The sequence below is a fragment of the Hemiscyllium ocellatum genome, chromosome 6 (assembly GCF_020745735.1).
Source record: "Hemiscyllium ocellatum isolate sHemOce1 chromosome 6, sHemOce1.pat.X.cur, whole genome shotgun sequence".
Lineage (NCBI taxonomy): Eukaryota > Metazoa > Chordata > Chondrichthyes > Orectolobiformes > Hemiscylliidae > Hemiscyllium > Hemiscyllium ocellatum.
The window spans coordinates 93,388,824-93,410,772 of record NC_083406.1 but is presented as its reverse complement, the minus strand read 5'-3'; the positions used below and the strand labels follow the sequence as shown (position 1 = coordinate 93,410,772).

The 21,949-nt window shown below is 41.0% G+C and overlaps 1 protein-coding gene across 1 annotated transcript in view; it reads right to left on the bottom strand.

The window, feature by feature from the left end:
* Positions 1-21,949, bottom strand: part of nbeaa (neurobeachin a) — an 861,601-nt gene that overhangs the window by 624,588 nt on the left and 215,064 nt on the right. The window contains exons 20-23 of the mRNA XM_060826144.1: positions 19,480-19,603; positions 13,985-14,177; positions 6,448-7,458; positions 1,752-1,969 (exon numbers count right to left, since the gene is read on the bottom strand). Coding sequence (XP_060682127.1) covers positions 1,752-1,969; positions 6,448-7,458; positions 13,985-14,177; positions 19,480-19,603 — 1,546 coding nt within the window. The remainder of the gene's footprint in view (positions 1-1,751; positions 1,970-6,447; positions 7,459-13,984; positions 14,178-19,479; positions 19,604-21,949) is intronic.

The window sequence follows — 21,949 nt, the reverse complement described above, 5'->3', positions numbered from 1 at the left end:
AACCAAAATAGATGAAATCTCCTCTTAGGCATCACTTTAGAAATCCTAAATAGTTATAGATTAACCAGTCAAAGGTAAGTCAGACTAAAGCAGTGTACAGTCTCCACATAACCTCCAGGAATTTTGAACTCAACTCAACAAGTTAACAAGAATCAATTTATCTTTTGTCAACCATAATTTGGTACTTTCATGTATCAATCAGTTTCAGTACAATTCAATATAAGGTATAAGTTCTAGAATATTAGATGCAGTTTGGGTTCACAATGCAGGTTCAGCTCTCAGACTCAAAAATATCAAGTTCAAGCTTTGGAAGAGTCTCAGGATCGAAATAAAAGTTTTCCTAAACTTATTGAAAGATATAAATTGTAAGGAAATGGATGTTAATAATTGCTATTTGGAAATATGCAATTGTTTAAACCTGCATTTAGACATCAGAAATTGCACTCACTGCGCAAAACAAAAGCTCAGATTTTCAGAAAACATTTGAGTTATTTGTGAAAATATAATAACTAACTTACACAGATCAGCAAGCTTACATGGGAATAACCCATTACAAATTTGGTCAAGGAAATGAGTAAAGGTTCACACAAAATATAACAGAACATTCAGCTGTGCATATGTGGGAAGATCCGAGTTATGTTGTACGTAAGCAGATAAATTAGTTGCATTCTCATATTACCCACCTATATACACTATTTTTGTACCATTCAGTCCTTTCAGTAGTTCTGTAAATCAGTTAAAACCACAATGGTATCTGTCTGATTTTGCACTGGTCAGCTTTGAAAGCTGGCAATAACCATCTAAAAAAACGTCCACAGTTTACCATCTAGCCGATTTAAATGGACATTAAATGATGGGCAGCAAGCTCACAGTTGCCTCATTTATAGAACTGGATGGGGAGAGCCAGGAGGCATGGGTTCAAGTCCCACCTGCTGCATTGATATGCAATAATATCTGAACAGGTTGATTAGAATTATTCTTAAACTAGTGGATGAGAATTCCCTCCATTTGCACGAGGTCAAAAATTAATATTGTTAGTCACCAAGATGACGGATCAAAATACCTCGTCGACAAGTTCCAGTGAAGAATTATTTTATTGCAAGAATTAAAGACTGATCATATCTCTTAGATCTAATTAACAGTTTTGAAATTCAAGTAAATATAAAGGCAACTTTCACTAAAAATCTTAAAGTGCTGTACTGCTGATTACTTGATGAAATTCTTTCCAAATACACGTGATCCATTATAATAAAAAGTGAAGTGTAAAATGTCAGTTTAAAAACTTCACTCATGGAGATCATTAAACAGGATTATTTCCTTTTCCTTGACGAACCCAAATAAAACATATTTAAACAACCAATCATATCAAAATTTCTCTATTTAACAACACTTTTAAGTTTCCAATTACTTTTGCCCCAGTAGAATATCTAATTTAGTGAGAGATTGCTGTGTTGTCAGAAGTAATATTTTTCAAATGAGACTTAAACAGAGGTTCTGTTTGGCTTTCAAATAAACATAAATGATACTTTGATAGAGAAAGAGCATTGAGCTTCCCTTACGACAAGCAACCCTTGAGAACAATTTAACTGGCCAGTCATTCATTTGATGTTTACCACGGCCAAACTGGCTACTGTCTCTAGAATATAGTGCACTTTAAACTGTAGCACTTTGCAATGTATCAAGGATATCAATAACATTATATAAAGTTCTACAGACATTATTATCTGCAGAAAATAGTAATGTTTCATCACCTCCGCCAAACATGCACATCTGTTTCCAAAGCAAAAAGCAGATCTGTCAGCAAACGCTGATGCATAGGGGACCACTTAAATTCAGGGATCCGGAACATGGTAGTTCGTGGTCCTGGACTAAACTGTCGGCGCTGCTCCTCAGTCATTGGCATCCCTCGGAAACCCAGATCAACACGCAGGTCTCTTTCTTGAAACCCACCTCCTCGCCCCTGAATGGACTGTAAATTAAAAATTATATAATTAATTTTAATGAATCTTCAACATCTTCCACAACAGGAGAACTGATTTAAAAGGTTAAACAGATATACTTTTAATTTAAAAATGAATTCATTTTGATTATATTAGAACAAAAATGTTGAAGACCAGGGAGAGCTGGAAATTATTGAATAAAAGATTTCATAATAGTAAATAAAATAAATTATAAAAATTTGAAACATCCAATAGAAAATTAATTCAAGGCAAGCCAGTAAAATATGATCCACAGATTTGTATACTAAAGATATGTAATGGTGAGAGTCGATATCCAGGGGGCATTAGTCACAGCAAGTCGATGATAATACAGTGTAAGAAGAACAGTAAGATTTTTGTATCATATGAGTACGAACGTGTGTGGGGGAGAGGGAGGGGGAGAGGGAGGGAATGAAACAATTCCTTCAGACGTTGCCATATTTAGTTGGGAGAAATTTCTACTCATCAAATATTGATGTTGTTTTCCTTGGAGCATCGGAGGCTAAGGGGTGACCTCAGAGGTTTATAAAATCATGAGGGACATGGATAGGATAAATAGACAAGGTCTTTTCCCCGGGGTGGGGGGGGGGGGGCGGGGAGAGAAGGGGGAGAGGGGACAGAGGAAAGGAGGAGTCCAGAGCTAGAGGGCATAGGTTTAAGGTGAGGGGGAAAGATATAAAAGGGACCTAAGGGGCAACATTTTCACACAGAGGGTGGTGCATGTATGGAATGAGCTGCCAAAGGAAGTGGTGGAGGCTAGTACAAGAGCAACATTTAAAAGGCATCTGGATCCGTACTTGAATAGGATGAGTTTAGAGAAATGTGGGCCAAGTGCCGGCAAACTGGACTAGATTAGGTTGGACTATCTGGTCAGCATGGATGAGTTGGACCAAAGGGTCTGTTTCCATGCTATACATCTCTAGGACTCGATGACTGATAGAAAAATTGGTGAGGTAGTAATAACCATTGTCAACTTACATGTGAAGACTGGTATGTTTTGGGCATATTAAGACAGTTACTCAAGAGTATACCAATTTTTTTTTTATTTGTGATCACCTTGCATTCCTAAGCAATGACTGCCAGCAATCATTCGCTAATGAGTATGATTATTCACCAAGGAAATTCCACATTGCTGGTCATGGGTTCTATGGGTTGTTGCATGGCTGATGAGCCCAATCCTAGACCTGCATCTCTGACCACATATTTAAGAGGTGTTTCCAGGATGTGGCAGTAGTCCTTCGCCTTGAAATCATTGGCATTCATTTCTTCAGTTCCTTTTCTGTACTTCCTCTTATCAATGGGTTCTCTTGAAGAATCATTGTTCTTAATTCAGAAGTCTCCTCCAAGTTGGTTTCTTTTGAATGAGTGTCTCTCATGCTGTTGCATTTCTTGAGGTAAGCCTGTGAAATGTTTCCTTTATCCTCCTCTTATTTGATTTACTTCCTTGAGCTGGGTGAAGATGTTTTGCTTTGCACTCTGAATTCAGGCATGCTAAGCACATGGCGAGCAAAACAAAGTTGGCTTCGGATAATCGTGGCCTTGATTCTGGTGCTACTGGCTGCTTCAAGCATGCTGATATGGCACCCATTTCAAAATGCATTGATGGTACTTCTCTAGTGATGTCTATACATTGGAGTTTGGACAAAGTCATATGTAGAGTCAGGATGATGACCACTTCATACACAAGAATCGTGATATCAGCAAGAATGTCACAGTTATTAAAGACTCTCATCCTTAGGTGTTCAAAGGCAGCATTGCAGATTGGATGTGACGTTGAATTGTTGCATCAATGTCAGCCTTAGATGGAAGCTTCCCAGGTAATAGAAATGTTCAACATTTGAGAATTTCTCTGCTGATCTTAATGGAAGAATGGACCAGAACCTGACCTGGGTCAGGTTAGTAAAGGATGTGTCTCTATGAAGTAGAGGCTGAGACCAATTCTTTAGTATGCTACCACAAAACCATTAAGGGAAGCTTGAAGATTCTTTCCTGAGAGAGCAGAGATGACATTGCCATCTGAACACTTCAACTCCTGCTCTGCCAAGGACATGTAGGTCCTGTGCTTCCTCCAACAACAAACCCTAATCACCAGACGCCTGAAGAACACCTTATCTTCCATCTTGGGACCCTGCAACCACACAGGATTAATGTGGATTTTACCAATTCCTCAGTTCCCCTCCCCCAACATTATCCCAGTCCCATGCCTCAAACTCAGCATTGCTTTCTTGATCTGTCCTTTGCTTTTTCTCATCTACCCGCTCTACCCTCCTCTCCTATCATCTTCTTTCCCACCTTCATCTACCTATCAGATTCCCAGCTACCCTACCCCCAGGCCTACCCCCTCCCATTTATCTCTCAGACCCCCAGCCTGATGAAGGACTTCTATCCGAAAGGTCGATTCTCCAGCTCCTCGGATGCTGCCTTTTCCAGCACCACACACTCTACTCTGATCTCCAACAACTGCAGTACTCACTTTCTCATAACACAAAGGAAGTTGGTTACATCATTGGAGACTAATCATTTTAGTCTAGGATATTGCTGTCATAGTTCCACAATGTCCCAGGCCCAATGATCACCAACCGCTTCATTAACTTAAACAATGGGAAAGAAAGTCATATATCCAAATTTGCTGATCACACATTGGAATTCTTGTTCAGAAATGGCAGTTGATGCTAAATCAGCTGTTAATCTTAAATCGGAGATAAACTGAGTTAGGATGGCAAATTTTCTTCTCTAAAATGGATTTTTATTGTAAAAAAAGATGGCTTCATAGCACCATTACTCAGACTAGCTTTATAGTTCCAGATCATTATTAATTGTTTTTAATTTCCACCAGATGTCATGGTGGAACTCATGAACCCATGAGGATTTGCCTAGCTCTCTCAATTACTAAGCCAGATACATTACCACTACACCGCTGGCCCCAAACATGACTGTATGGTGCTCAGTTCCATTCAATTCGTACAAAGCATTTCATGTCTACATGCCAGTGTCTTTGTGTGTGTCTGGTAAGTGTTTACAAAGGACCCTTGTCAAAAGTTGGACATGAGCTAAAGCGATGGACAGTGGGACAGGTAACAGGAATTCCAGTAAGATGGCAGTGGCGTAGGATGCTCCAGTCAGAGCTCCTCCACTCTGCCCGTTCTTTTTCTTTTTTCTCCCACTCTCATATCTTTTCTTGGCCTTGGACACCTGGCCCTAGCCTCCAACTCCCGGACTTTGAAGCTGAGTCAACAGTTAATGGAGACACCAGTGGCCAGGGCAGGGACATCAGCAACCAGCACTCCAAAGCAGAGAGGCTGGCAACAAACACCCCAAAGTGGAGACACCAGCAAGCAGCGGCCAGAGCGGCGATGCCGGTGACCAGAGGCCAGAGCGGGAATGCTGTTTGCTCAGTGCAGAGGAGGGGTGGCAGGTGCACCTCTGCAGTGGCACAGCACAGAGCATGGTAGCAGCCAGTGGTCAGACTACGTGGAGGCTCCTTGCATTGGGCTGCTGCAGAGAGCCTTTGGAGAGGGATTGTGATGCTTGTCTTTTTAACTTTGCTTCTCTTTTCTGACCAATGGTCATATAATGAATAGCTGTAATGTAATTTGTTTTCTTTATTTCTTTACTCTAACTAAGGATTGTACCTAGCTACCTTTGTAACTAAGTTGGCGCCGTAAGTGGCAACTTATTAAGTTTTCACTGTACTCATTTAAGTGTGTGACAATAAAGCTAATTCAAGTCAATTAAGGTGCCAACCCTAACACTTAGATACCTTTACTGAGTCATTGGTTAGAAGAGTCTCGGCAATTGGTTGATGTAGAGCCAACAATTAGCCCCTAGCAATGACATATTAATGGATGCTTGAAGACTGACACAAAACTAAAAAGTTTTCCGATACCTTGGTCAACTCAAGGAGAAGACTGCTGTTAACCGTCAGAAAAGAGACCGTTCCTTCCAGATGCAAACATCAGCTGCATTTGCTTTTTTCTCCTTGGGATCAGTAAATCACTTGTCTGTCACGGTGGTATACTTTTCCAGTCTATTTAGCTTACGCATATTTAAAAAAATTATTCACTACTTTAAAAGTTTATGATTTCTCAACTTCTATGTTAGGTAACCTGTGACTCCTCCTGAAGCTTATAACGTAGAAGTTTCGAATTGGAGGAGACGAGTCGTGAACGCACTTTCAGCATCTGCAATTCAAACACTAAAAAGCTTTGTTCTGCAGTTCTTGTCAAATTTAATTTTGGATGTCATGAAACTGTTAACCTCATACTAGGCCCAGCTGCTTGCATGACAAAAGATTAGACAACTGCATTACTGAAGAACATAATGTATAAATGAAAAACAGATGTGAACAAAAGTACAGTTCACTTATTTCTGACAAATGAAAAGTACTAACTTCTGATTTGTGCAGTTATTACAAATGCAGAATATAATTAACAAGATGAGCAAAGCATACTATCTTTTTAAATCTTACCTGAGTTGTGGTGGTGGTTTGAATTTTTTTAACTTCTTTCCCTGGCTCTTTGCCATCATCAGATCTGTCAGTATCAGAAACTGTGCTAGCAGCATCCAAATTACCTACAGTCTTTTTTGAAGATAGTTCTGAATCAATGGTTGCGCCAATCATTTCAGTGTATTCCATTGTTTTTGCAATTCCTTCTGATTCAGACAGGATACTCATTTCTTCCAAATTTGTTGTAATTTTGAAATCCTTATCCTCAATTAAAGATTTTGGGCTTGTAATATCTGAATTACTGGTCATATGAGCTAACAGCCCCAGGTCATCACTGGCACTTGAATGTATTTGGTTCTCTGGCACATTTGCAATTGAAAGATTGTCAGCAGCTGGCAATTCAGCCAGTAGTTTTTCCTGATGGTTTGTTGCTTTATCGAAGAGAAATGATGCGCTATTAACAGGTTCATTATCCTTTTCATCTACCAGAGATATTAAGGGACCACTGTCTCTCTGTTCTCTTTGTTGAGGAATGGAGGTGCTGTTCATATTGTTCTGTAGTTTCTCCACAGCAGAAGTATAAACCTTGTCCAAAAGAGATTCTACCTCAACCAGATTACAATTCTCTGCAACCAGTGTCTCAGGTGACAGATCGAGATCATCAAGTTTTACCTCTGTGGCGTCAACCTTCTCTGCTTTGATATCCACTAAGAGATCATGAACCTCCACATGTACTCCTGCTGTTGGCCTGTCTGTACTGTCTGCACCACCACTGGATACCCTTGCTTCAACTAGGAGATTTCTAGAATTGGTGTTGACAGGGTAGTCAGTTTCACTCTCTGGGCTCTGAGTCTGGGAACCATCTTCAATTTCTCGGACTTCTATGCCTCCTTTGGATCCTATTGTTTGAGAGGAAAGGCCAGAAATTGTGCTGACACTACCCTTTTTTCCTTTTTTGATGTTCTCCTCCTCTTGCCTTTGATACTCTTCATACATCTTGGCTAGGTATTCTTTATGAGCTTCATAGGTGACCTTCAGAAACAGTAATGTTAGTTGTAATCAATTAACAACAGTTTATAGATTCCTCAATGTCCAAATCATTTAAATGATGTTTTAAAACACACATTATGGCTCTATAAAAGTACAATTAAAGTGGATAAAGAGTGGAGCTAGAAGAAAGCACAGCAGGTCAAGCAGCATCAGGGGAGTAAGGGAGTTGACGATTCAGGTCGGAACCTTTCATCAGTTCTGATGAAAGGTTCCGACCTGAATCGTCAACTCCCTCTGTCTTTTGAAGAAACTTGACTTGCTGTGCTTTTTACAGCTCCACTCTTTATCGACTCTGACTGTTCAGCACCTACAGTTGTCACTTTCTCCAAAAATATAATCAAATCCAACTTCAAAATATTGTGAGTCTTACTAGTCATCAACAGCATACACCAGTTCAATCCTTTCATTCACATTAAAAACATACCAATTACAGTTACAAAAAAACTACTAAAATTTTTAAGTATATCTACGAGCAAAACCTTTAGAAATCATGGACTGAATTCCCCAAGGAGTGGCAATCTTACTTTTTTTTAAATTGGAGGGTACTTGGCATTTCTGACAGGTAATTCCACTCAGGACTCCCTCAGAAATACAAAATTCTGTTAGTTCTTTCATAGTGTAGAAATCTCGGAGGAAGATAAATCATGTCCCATTTTCACAGGAGTCAGCTGCCATATTCTGAAATTTAAAGGTCTTGACAGTAATTTGGACAGTTTCTGTCAAACCATAATTATATAAGTTAAGTGAGCTGGGAGGATAGGGTGCTAGATAGGTAGAGAAGAAACAGTGCCAGTTACAAGGGTGCCTGACAGTTATATGCCAGAGAAGTAGAATGCTAGATGAGAAGGGTACCTCCTGGGGAAGAGAAATTATGCCAGGGTAGCAGACAAGTCGGAGATTAGATACCAGCTGGGTAGGAGATACAGTGACAGGGGTAGGATACCAGATAGGTAGGGTGCCAGCTGAAGAGGGGAAAGAATACCAGTGCCAGATCAGTGTATAATAGGATACTAGGTGAGTTGGTTGCAAGATAGCTACTGTACAATATAAGTAAATTGCCATCTGGGGTGGGATTAGCTTGCCAGGACTAAAATGCTAGATAAGTAGGGGTTGGGGGCCAGATGAGTAGCGAATAGGTACCTGGTAAGAAAGACATCGGTGTCCAAGGTGATGCATTGTTTAGAAAGATCAAGGTGAATGGGTGTCAGTTGTAGGAGTTTGAATAGGGTGACAGATGAGATTTGGATCAATTCCGGTGATCATCGCCAAGTCAAAGTCGAAAAGTGTGGCACTGGAAAAGCACAGGTCTGGCAGCATTCAGGAAAGAGAGTTGACTTTTCAGAAATAAGCCTTTCAATCAGGAATGGTGGGGGCAGGGTTCCGAGATATAAATAGGATGACAGGGTGAGGGGTGTAGATAGCTGGGAAGGCGATAGGAAGATGTAGGTAGGGAATGATTGTGATAAGTCAGTGGGGAGGGTGAAGCGGATAGGTGGGAAGGAAGGTGGACATGTAGGATAGATCAAGAAAGTGGTGCCAGATTGGAGGGTTGGATCTGGGAGGGGGGGGAGAGAGAGAGAGAGAGAGAGAGAGAGAAAGAAAGATGAGGAGAGAGAGATCTGAAAACGAGTGAAGTTGATACCAGGTGATTAAAGGGTTTCAAGGCAGAGGATGAGGCATTCTTCCTCCAGTCATCAGATAGCTTAGATTTGGCATGAAGATGGCCCAGGACTCGCATATCCTCGGTGGAGTGGGAGGGGCAGTTTAAGTGGTTGGCCACATGGCAGTGGGGTTGTTTGGTGCATGTCCCAGAGATGTTCCCTGAAATGTTCGGCAAGTTGGCATTTGTCTCCTCAACGTAGAGGAGACCACATTGCGAGCAATGAAAACAGTAGATAAGGTGGGTGGATGTGCAGGAAAATCTCTGCCAGTTGTTAAAAATCCTTTGGGGCCTTGGACGAGGGGGTGGTGTAGTCGCAGGTTTTACTCCTCTTGCTACTGCAAGAGAAGGTGCATGGTTAGGGTGTGTTGATGGGAGCGTGGACCTTAAGAGGGAGTCATGGAGGAAATGGCGTCTGCAGAATGCAGATTTTTTTTTTGGGGGGGGGGGGGGGTGGTAGCGAGGGATACATATCTCTAGTGTTGGGATCTGATTGTAGGTAGCTGAAATAGCAGAGGATAATGCACTGGATCTGGAAATTAGTGGCGTGGAAGGTTAGGACTAGGGAGGTGTTTTATCACTTTTACAGTTGGAAGGATGGGGTTCAAAGGTAGAGTTGTGGGAAGTAGAAGAGATGTACTGGAGAGCGCTGATCCAGTCATCGATGTAGTGGTGGAAATGGTGGAGGATGGTGCCAGTGTGACTGCAGAAGATAGACTGCGCAATATTTCCCACGAAGAGGCAGACATAGCTGGGGCCCATGGAAGTGTCCATGGCTACTCCTTTTGTCTGAATGAAGTGGGAGGATTTGAAGTAGTAGTTGTTGAGGGTGAACACCAGTTCTGCCAACCAAATGAGTGTGTCAGTGGAGGGGTACTGCTTGTCACAGTGAGAGAGGAATAAATGGAGGGCTTGGAGGCCTTTGTCATGGGGAATGGACATGTACAGGGCCAGATCAAGTCTGGTAGCAGAGTTGGTTCAAGTCAAGTGAAGTGTGGCAGTTGTGGGCGTGGTTGAGTGTTGAGTCTGGTCCAGTTTTATTTGGGGGAGGGTAGGGGAGGAGAAAGAGGGGGAATCAATTCAGAAACTGGGAGAGATCTAGTTGGAAGTGTCTGAGCTACGTATTGCAGTTTAATAGGTATTCAAGAGTTTGACTACATACTTCAAATAATGAATCTGACTTTGCCGAGTTCTTATTTTACTTCATTGTATTAGAAGCTTCCAAAGTCACCAATTTAAAAGAATCATCTCAGAGGGTTCCAGATGTAGAAAAATAGCCCAGTGAAAAACTTAACTCCTCAGGCAATTCCCTTGGTGCGTGCGACAATAAGGATTCTGCACAGTCTATGTGCACAATTCATATGCATTCTGAAATCACAACTGTTTGACCAGCAGAAAATCTGGGCCCATAATTTTAATTTCCAATTTATATATCAGGAATGTAGATCAATGTAGAACTGAAATTTAGGACTGACTGATAATGTATTTGTTCTACAAAATAGTTAATGACAAATCTAATTTGATTTGCTTGCCTTCAGTCCAAAGCAAATCTATATTGTTTTAAAATTGGTACAGTACGTCTACTTAGTTGTCTCTTTGTGCCTGCCTAATGTCAGATGGGGCAGTCAAAGCATGTGCTTATGTCCGTTTTCTGATTATTTCAGACTCATGTGCTAGCCTGGTGACAGGCTGTAACCTGAGGGACACCACTTTGCATCAAACATGGCTGACCAGAAGACTCCATAACTTTTACTATCTGCCAAAGGCTTTATCAGAAACGTCTACCAATTGATATTCAACTTGTTTGGCTGGATTATGAAGGCACATCCCTTGGCCATCAAATCCCCAAGAGGGACTCAAATCCAGAGCTTCTTGCTAAGAGGCAGGAGTGCTATCCACTGCACCATAAGTCTTCCCCTTTAGTTAGTTAGCGTAGCAGCCATTATATCTTTACATCATCAGCATCATGAGATCCTGTATGTGTGGGGAAAATTTCAACATATATTGAGACTTTTCTGAAAGCGAAAATGCATAATTAAAAATCAGTTGATTAATTGCAAAGTCGAGCAATTTCATAACCATGGAACAGTTAATATAGGTTCCCAAGGGCTGAATGATTTCATCCTGCTCTTAGTTTCTATTTCTATGAGAAGAAAATTAACTTGAATCATAATAATTGATTTGAAATTTTTTTTTAAAAAGGTCAAAATCTAACATATTTCACTCTTAAATAACAGGTTTTAAGCATTTGGCAATTTCTAGAATAATGGTTTGATAACTATGACAAAACAACACAAGCAGACAATACTTAAACCAATATATCTGGTGCATGAAACTAATACATTAATTGGGATCTAAAGCAAGCCATAATTGTACTGATATGGCAGCATGTGTCCTTCAGCATTTTATGGTTAATTATTTCCTCAGAGATCAAGACAGAGGCTGTTAAAGGGATTGGTGTTTACATTGCATGTTAATAATAGATTTAGTACTGTATTCTAAACAAGTCTTCCTGAGTGGAGAGCAATGCAAGAAATGGAATCTTGGCATGTATAAAATAGTATTAGCTCTTATGTATGAGACTACAATTACTATTACATGAACAGATAAATCAGGAAATTACAGGCCAGCCAGTCAAGTCAAAACTCAGTGGTGGGGAACCTATTGGAAACAATTCACAGGAAACAATTAATCTGGACAGGTAGGGATTAATCAAGAACAGCCAACATGTTTTTTTTTAAAAGAGGACGTCATGTCTGAATAAGTTGATTGATTAGGTGAACAGATGTGTAGATGAGAGCAATGCATTTGGTGTAGTCTACATGGATTTAGCAAGGTTTTTGTTAAGTCTCACATGGGAGACTGACAGCAAATGTGAGCGCCTATGAAATCCAAGGAAATTTGACTAACTGAATCCAGAATTGGCTGAGGGGCAATAAACAGAGGATTATAGCCTCATGAGCAGGCAGATGGGATTAGTTTAGAATGGCATCATGGTGGTGCAGACACAGTGGGCTCAAGGGCCTGTTTCTGTACTGAATTTCTCTACATTCTATTCTCTATAGACGCTATGGTTGAGGGAAACCTATGTCCAGTGGGGTACGGCAGGCATCAGTGTTGGAGCCTTTGCCTTTTGAGTTACAAAAGAAATGATTTAGACTTGAACATAGGCAGTTGATCAGTAGGTTCGTGAATGATATGAAAATTAGTCAGGTGGTAAGTAGTGAACACAGCTTTGGATTATAGAAAAATGTAGATAGGCTGATCAATGGCAAATGAAATTCAATCTGTATAAGTGTATGGTGATGCACTTGACAAGGATAAACGGGGCAAGGGAATACATAAACAGGACCCCGGGAAGCACTGAGGATCAGAGGGATCTTTCTTTTTACGTACACCACTCCCTTAAGTTAGCAGGGCAAGTAGATAAAGTGGTTAAGATGACATATGGGATACATGCTTTCATTAGCCAAAACAGAAAGTTCAAGAGCAAGGAGGTTATGCTGAAACCATACAAAACATTGGGTTAGGTCACAACTAGAGTATTGGCTCACTTTTAGATTCTAGATTTTCAGACAGATGTAATTGCGTTGGACAGGATGCAGATGATATTTAACATTTGTTTGGGTTAGAAAGTTTTAATTATGAAAAAGAGATTGAATAGACTGGAATTGTTTTCTTAGGAGCAGAGGACAGAGTTTGGGGTGAAGGTTCGTGGTTGACATAGTTGAAATGTATAAAATTATACAGGACATGTTTTGCCCTTTGGTGGAGGAATCAATGACCAGGGGGCACGGATTTAAGATAAGGGACAGAAGGTTTGGAGAATCTGGGGGAAAATCTTTACATCCAGATGGTGTTGGGTATCTGGAACACACTGCGTGACTGGGTGGTAAAGACTGATACCCTAATAAATTTTAAAACTATTCACACTGGCACTTGCAATGCCAAGGCATACAAAGCCTTGCACTAAGTGCTGAAAAAAAATGGGATTAGAACAGTTAAGTCACTGTTTTTGACCAGCACAGACTCAATGGACTGGAGGACCTTTTTCGGTGAATTCAATCACTCTGACTCTAATTCAAACATAATGGTGAAAAATAGCATTACGCAATCCAGGATGTAATTGCAACTGCAGTAGCTAGACAATCTCAGCCAAAAATACAAGAGAATTTCATTTAAATAATTTTGATTAAGAACTTTTTATTTTAAAATAGTACAGAAGATGATTAAGGATTAAAATATTGTCAAAATAATAAAGCTAATTTCCATTTCAATTGAACGTTTAATAGGCAACACAATTAGGAAATAGCGCAAGTGACAGACTGCTGAATTGCAATTTTTATAATTTACCAGAAGAGGGTGACAATGAACTGCACATTTCCCATTATAGTCTTCCTCAGTCCATAAATGTTTATTGGTATACAGTCAGCTGAACTACATTAAAACATTTTGGAAAGAAATTACTGCTCATAAGCCACAAAAGAAGTCATGATCCATTATTACTATTGTAAATCATTTTTATAGTCTTACCAGACTATAGAGATGTGCTCTCTTATTTAGAAAGAAATGGCTGATGGCAGTTTAACTTGAGCGTCAGCATTGAGGAGGAGTGTCCTTCGTGGTAATCTCAGCCGGTGCAGGAACTGGATGCATGCTGTTGGAGTCTGCATCACAAACTAGTCATCCCGCCAACTGAGCAAACTAACCCTCAATTTTTATGACTACAGTACAAAGAATAAGGCTCTTTGTTACACTAACAATGCACTTTAAAGCAGAATTTGAACATGTGCTTTTGTACATAACTCGTATCAATATAATGAAGTTGCATTTATTAACAAATCCTACCTTCGAATGTGCTATTGAGAGAGTATCAACCCAAACACGCCAGCCTCCCCATTCATACTTAATTGCATGATACAGGAGAATACGGAAAATGTTGTACACCATCTCTGTTATTTTCTGTTCATCTGTGCATTTAGGATTTATATATCCAAGCGAGAACATCCAGTCTTGCCAGACCGAACACTGCAAGAGGCATCTGAAAAGAATACATAATGGTAGAAATGTGCATGTGTTAAATTGATCCTAACATTAGTTCTAACAACATCACTTGTGTTTCTCACTGGAAGATAAACTTTATATGAAAGAAGCATGCTGACTGGTTACAAGTGGACGCTGGTTGGTAGAAGCGTTGCTATGGAGAGTACACCTGTTAATGATGATTCACAGTTGATAATCAGACTTTGTTTAAATTTAAAAAAAGACAGTTTGACTCAGATTGGTCAAAGTACAGCCCTGAGAAATGAACCAGCATGTAGTTGCCTACAGTTAAGTTGAAACAGTAATGTATACATTTTCTACCTGCAAAGAAACAAGCTGTGTCTATTATTATAAAGTTAAAAATCACACAACACCAGGTTATAGTCCAACAGGTTTAATTGAAAGCATACTAGCTTTCGGATTGATGATCCTTCATCAGGTGATTGTCACAATCACCTGATGAAGGAGCGTCGCTCCGAAAGCTAGTGTGTTTCCAATTAAACCTGTTGGACTATAACCTGGTGTTGTGCGATTTTTAACTTTGTACACCCCAGACCAACACCGGCATCTCCAAATCATGTCTATTAATATATGTAGCTTTCAGTACCAGCAAATTCACCACAATGTAAATGTGACAATCCTAAACTGATTGTCAGTATAATTCTTTGTACATTCAGGGTTATCCAAACTTTACTTGCAAAACCTGCAACATTAAGTCTAACTCAGATGTGATTCCACAACTGGAAAACTTTTGCTGGGTAATCCTGATTTCTACAGCAAGGATAAGTCTGAATAAGGGATCATAAATAATCCACCTAAAGATAGGCTTTGAAAACTCCAAGTCCTCTCGTATAGAGGATAGGGGCATATAATTGAGTCATTAAAAATAATATGGTTCATCAATGGAGAGGAGCATTCAGAGTAACTTGATTTGCTGAAGACAGGACAAAAGGAGATTTTTGGTTGAAGAAGTCAAGCCCATGACAAAAATAAGCATGCATAAACCAAAGATTTACTTCATGTTTAACTTAAAATCAAATGTCACAATCAAGATGTCCCACGTTCTCAGAACCTGCATTCCTTGGATCGTACTAATTTTAAGAGTTAGTTTTCAAAGTTTCACGTGAAATTTGTACTAGATATACACAGAAACACATGTATGGTAGGACACATTTTACACGTCAACATTTAAACTTCACATGACCAAACAGTTCTAAGTGAATAAAGATGAGTGGGGAATCAAACAATGAAAGGAATCAAACATAAAAGTGAAAGGATATAAAAAATATAGTTCAATAAATAAGGAGACCTGTAAATAAATTACACTTGCAGGAAGTGCACAAATCTCCAGCTCCTCCAAGACCATGTTGGGAACTGGAGCTGGAGTTGAACTTAGGATCATTCGGAAGGCAGAGGGGGTCATAGATCGGAGCTTTAGGGAAGTAGTAACTCCAAAGATTGCAGACAGATGGGTGACAGTGAGGGGGACTGGGAGGAAGCAGCCAGTGCAGGGACCCCCTGTGGCTGTTCCCCTCAAGAACAAGTATACCGTTTTGGATACTTATGGGGAGGACGACTTACCAGGGGTAAGCAATGGGGTTCAGGCCTCTGGCACGGAGCCTGTCCCCATTGCTCAGAAGGGAAGGGAGAAGAGCAGAGCAATAGTTATTGGGGACTCGATAGTTCGGGGCACAGATAGGCGGTTTTGTGGGGGCGAGAGAGACTCACATTTGGTATGTTGCCTCCCAGGTGCAAGGGTACGTGACATCTCTGATCGTGTTTTCCCGGTCCTTAAGGAGGAGGGGGAGCAGCCCGAAGTCATGGTCCACATTGGCACCAACGATATAGGTAGGAAGAGGAATGAGGATGCTAGGCAGGCTTTCAGGGAGCTAGGTTGGAAGCTCAGAGTTAGAACAAACAGAGTTGTTATCTCTGGTTTGTTACCCGTGCACGTGATAGAGTGTCGAGGAATAGGGAGAGAGAACAGTTAAATGCGTGGCTACAGGGACGGTGCAGGAGGAAGGGATTCCGGTTTCTGGACAACTGGGGTTCTTTCTGGGGAAGGTGGGACCTCGATGGTCTACACCTGAACCTGAGGGGCACCGGTATCCTTGGGGGGAGGTTTGCTATGTTCTTGGGGGAGTTTAAACTAACTCTGCAGGGGCATGGGAACCTAGACTGTAGCTTTAGGGTGCAGGACCTGGAGTGTAGGGAGCTTAGGAACATGGCATCAATCTCGAAGGAGGGTGCCTGTATACAGGAAAGTGGTTTGAAGTGTGTATACTTCAATGCAAGAAGTATACGAAATAAGGTAGGTGAACTTGCAGCGCGGGTTGGTACCTGGGATTTCGATGTTGTGGCTATTATGGAGACATGGGTAGAACAGGGACAGGATTGGCTGTTGCAGGTTCCAGGGTTTAAATGTTTTAGTAGGGTCAGAGGTGGGGGTAAAAGAGGGGGAGGTGTGGCATTGCTTGTCAGAGATAGTATTACAGCAGTGGAAAGGACGATGGATGAAGACTCGCCATCTGAGATAGTTTGGGCTGAGGTTAGGAATAGGAAAGGTGAGGTCACCCCGTTAGGGTTTTCTACAGGCCTCCTAATAGTCCTAGAGACATAGAAGAAAGGATTGAAAGGATGATTCAGGAGAAGAGTGAAAGTAATAGGGTGGTTGTTATGGGGGACTTTAACTTTCCAGATATTGACTGGGAAAGCTATAGCTTGAGTACGTTAGATGGGTCAGTGTTTGTCCAATGTGTGCAGGAGGGTTTCCTGACACAATATGCAGACAGACCAACAAGGCCATACTGGATTTGGTTCTGGGCAACAAACCAGGCCAGGTGTTAAAATTGGAGGAAGGTGAGCACTTTGGGGACAGTGACCACAATTCGGTGACTTTTACTTTAGTGATGGAGAGGGATAAGTGTGCACTGCAGGGCAAGAGTTATAGCTGGGTGCAGGGAAATTATTATGTGGTGAGGCACGACTTAGGATGCGTGGCTTGGAAAAGTAGGCTTCAAGGGAAGGGCACAATTGATATGTGGAGCTTGTTCAAGGAGCAACTATTGAGTGTCGTTGATAAGTATGTACCTGTCAGGCAGGGAGGAAAGGTTCGTGTGAAGGAGCCATGGTTTAATAAGGAATTGGAATCCCTTGTTAAAGGGAAGAGGGCGGCCTATGTAAAGATGAGGCGTGAATGTTCAATTGGGGCAATTGAGAGTTATAAGGTAGCCAGGAAGGATCTGAAGAGAGAGCTAAGAGCAGCAAGTCGTGGGGGGGGGAGAAACATGAAAAGTCCTTAGTTGGTAGAATTAGGGAAAATCCAAAGGCTTTCTATAGGTATGTCAGGAATAAAAGAATGACTAGGGTAGTAATAGGTCCAGTCAAGGATAGTAGTGGGAAGTTGCGAGTGGAGGCTGAAGAGATTGGGGAGACACTGAATGAATACTTTTCGTCAGTATTCTCTCAGGAACAGGACATTGTTGCTGATGTGAATACTGAGTCACAATTAATTAGAATGGACGGCTTTGAGGTAGGTAGGGAAGAGGTGTTGGAAATTCTAGAAAGGGTGAAAATAGATAAGTCCCCTGGGCCTGATGGAATTTATCCTAGGATTCTCTGGGAAGCAAGGGAGGAGATTTGCAGAGCCATTGGTCTTGATTTTTATGTCCTCGTTGTCTACAGGAATAGTGCCAGAAGACCGGAGGATAGCAAATGTGGTTCCCTTGTTCAAGAAGGGGAGTAGACATAACCCTAGTAACTATAGGCCGGCGAGTCTCACTTCTGTTGTGGGCAAAGTCTTAGAGAGAATTGTAAGGGATACGATTTATGAACATCTGGATAGGAATAATGTGCTCAAGGTTAGTCAGCATGGTTTTGTGAAGGGCAGGTCGTGTCTCACAAACCTTATTGAATTCTTTGAGAAGGTGACTAAGGAAGTGGACGAGGGTAAAGCAGTAGATGTGGTGTATATGGATTTTAGTAAGGCTTTTGATAAGGTTCCCCATGATAGGATACTGCAAAAAATACGGAGGTATGGCATTGAGGGTGAGTTGGAGGTTTGGATTAGGAATTGGCTGGCTGGAAGAAGACAGAGGGTAGTAGTTGATGGTAAAGGTTCAACTTGGAGTGCAGTTACTAGCGGTGTTCCGCAAGGATCTGTTTTGGGACCATTGCTGTTTGTCATTTTTATAAATGACCTGGAGGAGGGGCTAGAAAGTTGGGTGAGCAAGTTTGCGGATGATACGAAAGTCGGTGGAGTTGTTGACAGTGAGGAAGGATGTGGCAGGTTACAGCGGGCTATAGAGAAGCTGCAGAGCTGGGCAGAAAGGTGGCAAATGGAGTTCAATGTAGCTAAGTGTGAGGTGATTCACTTTGGGAAGAGTAACAAGATGATGGGGTACTGGGCTAATGGTCAGATACTTGGTAGTGTGGATGAGCAGAGGGATCTTGGTGTCCATGTACACAGATCTCTGAAAGTTGCCACCCAGGTAAATAGTGCTGCAAAGAAGGCATATGGCGTACTGGTTTTTATTGGTACAGGAATTGAGTTCCGGAGTCCTGAGGTCATGTTGCAGTTGTAAAAGACTCTGGTGCAGCCGCATCTGGAGTATTGTGTGCAGTTTTGGTCGCCATACTATAGGAAGGATGTGGAGGCACTGGAACGGGTGCAGAGGACGTTTACCAGGATGTTGCCTGGTATGGTAGGAAGATCGTATGAGGAAAGGCTGAGGCACTTGGGGCTATTTTCATTGGAGAAAAGGAGGTTTGGGGTGACTTAATAGAGGTGTACAAGATGATCAGGGGTTTAGATAGGGTTGACCATGAGAACCTTTTTCCACGTATGACTATTACGAGGGGGCATAGCTTTAAATTAAGGGGTGGTAGGGATAGGACAGATGTTAGGGGTAGATTCTTTACTCGGCGAGTCGTGAGTTCATGGAATGCCCTGCCAGTAGCAGTGGTGGACTCTCCCTCTTTATGGACATTTAAACAGGCATTGGATAGGCATATGGAGGCTAGTGGGCTCGTGTACGTTAGGTGGGCTTGGATTGACTCAACATCGAGGGCCAAAGGGCCTGTACTGCGCTGTATTTTTCTATGTTCTATAAAAATATAAGCACAGAACAAATACGATAATTTGTTCCAACATGAGACACTTGAAAGAACATGTGCACACAAAGCTTTCACTGGACAAGCTCGACAAAATGGATCTGCTCAGCAGGCATGCTAGGGATTAAAACACAAACAATATATGTAGAGATATAAAGACAAGCATAAATTAGTCTGTGTCAACATACCTTCTGTTTTCCCGACTGTTACTGAATAATTTTATCATATCTGATAAAAACAGACGTCTAACTTCCATCAGCTCATTGCTTGGTGTAGAATTTTTCAACAATGTGGCAACTACCTTAAGAATCACTATAAAAATATATAGCAAGTTAGACATAAAATTACATACATAAATAAGCTATCAGTGATTTTCACATATAACAAATCCAGTAAGCAATGGGCAGAGCTTCAGCACACTGGAAAGGCTCATTGTGTCTCCTATACTATTTGAGGCCAGATATTCTTTATTGGAATTCTGAGATGCCATGGTTGAACAAGCACTCTTTAGACGATTCAGTGATTGGGACAATTACTACCTATAACCAGCCAATAACGATATTAAAGTAGTACACTTATCAATAATAGAAAGAGCAATACTTCAGAGGAGCTCGAAGCACAACTTCACCAAGAAGTCCAAACTTTTGTAGTGAAGCTCTTTTGAAGATACATTGTCACGTATCTCACATACAGCAGAGAAATTAACACCTGATGTCAAATTGATCGTGAACTACAGGCTTTTGCACGGAGTGATTCACTAAGCACAAACAAACAGCAACAGATGTGAGTGAAAAGAACAGCCCAGGAAACATCCTATGGTTTGCTCGAAGGTGCAACGATATAGGTTTTAGATTATTTCTGTGCACAAGATTTTTCTGAATATATTGGGCCATCTGGACTTACATAATAAGGCAATAATGTGGTGGAGCCTACTACCAAATGTGTAATGTCAATTCATAGCATGAACATTTTAGTCATCCATGAAGCAAATAGTCATTGTAATAGATACTGCAGTTAGACTTTCCCTGTAGGTGTATGTGGCAAAGTAATAATATTACCTTTTCAACTATCACCTCCTGCAGCCAAGACAACTCAGTAACTAGATGGTTCAGTCAAAGCATGAAGGTTCTACAGTTTGTCCTACCAAAGATCAGTTGGACTGCTGAACCATAATCTGATATTAAAGATAGTCATGCAATTTAAGTTAGACATCCAACAGTACATCATGTACAAGGATGCCAGGGAGATCCTGATGACAGAAAGCCAGCTATGCCAGTCTGTACGAATAAATTGTTGCAGACAAGTTGGCACTTTTAATGGTTGTTAAAGCTGAGCTTGTAATTAGTCCTGTTGGAGCCACTGGGGAAGCACCTACAGAAACACTACTATAGACAAGTCGAGCACGAGGACCTTACACAAGGATGAAAACTTGGGTGTAGACATTCTGGTTATCTTTTTTAAAATCTTATACACAGAGGTGCATTCCTGTAGTGGTGGAAAACACTAATATTATTCAACATGAATACCATTTGAGAATTGAAGGACCGAGTTGTTGATAATGGATTGACTGCTAAAGCGTACAACAGTGATTGTTCTCTAAGATACTCTTCATTGGGTTGCTGTCAAAAATCTCTTTTGGACCACGCTGTTTTTCTCAACCCCCTATGACATTAGTATTTACTTTTTTTATTATGTTGAAAATCCTTTTCCAGAATCCCCATTTATTTTTCATTCTTTCACAGATGATCATTCACTGCCCATCCATAATTGCCGTTCCACCTAAATGGCTTGCTAGGCCATTCCAAGAGAACAGTTAAAAATCACATGACCATTGGTGACATGAATGCCAGATCAGATAAGAATAGCAGATCTCCAAACCTAAAGTAAACTGAATGGGGTTTCGAAACGAACAACATATTTCCTGGGCATTATTAGTAGTTTTCTATCTGAGATTTATTAATTGAATCTCAATTCCACTAGTTCCTATCATAGGATTTGAATCTATGTCCCCACAGCATTAGCTTAAACCTCTAAATTACTAGTTCAGCGACATCAACAGTACACTATCAGCTCCATCATACTTAGAACAAGAATAACGACAGACACAACAAACCAACACCATGTGGACATTATTTTGAAAGTTTTACTGCAGAAAGCCACCAAATACTCACATGCAGCAAAACCATTACCTAAAGACACCAACAATCCGGTCGTTGATGGTTGAAGAATCAGCAGCCTAGTATATAAGGGACATCTCTATGTTACTATGCTGGGGAAATGATTAGAGAGATGAAGGATTTCCACAATATAAAACTTGGGTCAAGGACGATGGTTGTACAGAATTTAGGCACAAGAAACGTGAGGTTCTTGAGCAGGTTGACTTAGGGAGTAAGGATATATTGAAGATTTTAGCAGCCTTAAAAGGGGACAAATTTACATGTCTGGATAAGCTGCATCCCAGGCTGCTGTGGGAGATTGGGGAGGAAATTACAAGGGCTCCCATTCAAATTTTTAATTCCTCTCTGGCCACAGAGGAGCTGCCAAAGGATGAGAGAACAGGTAACGTGGTTGCACTTTTACAAGCTGTGAAAAGCTTCAACAAAGCCTTTGATAAGTGTCATATGGGAAACTGAGTTGGTAAAGGAAGAGACAAAATTA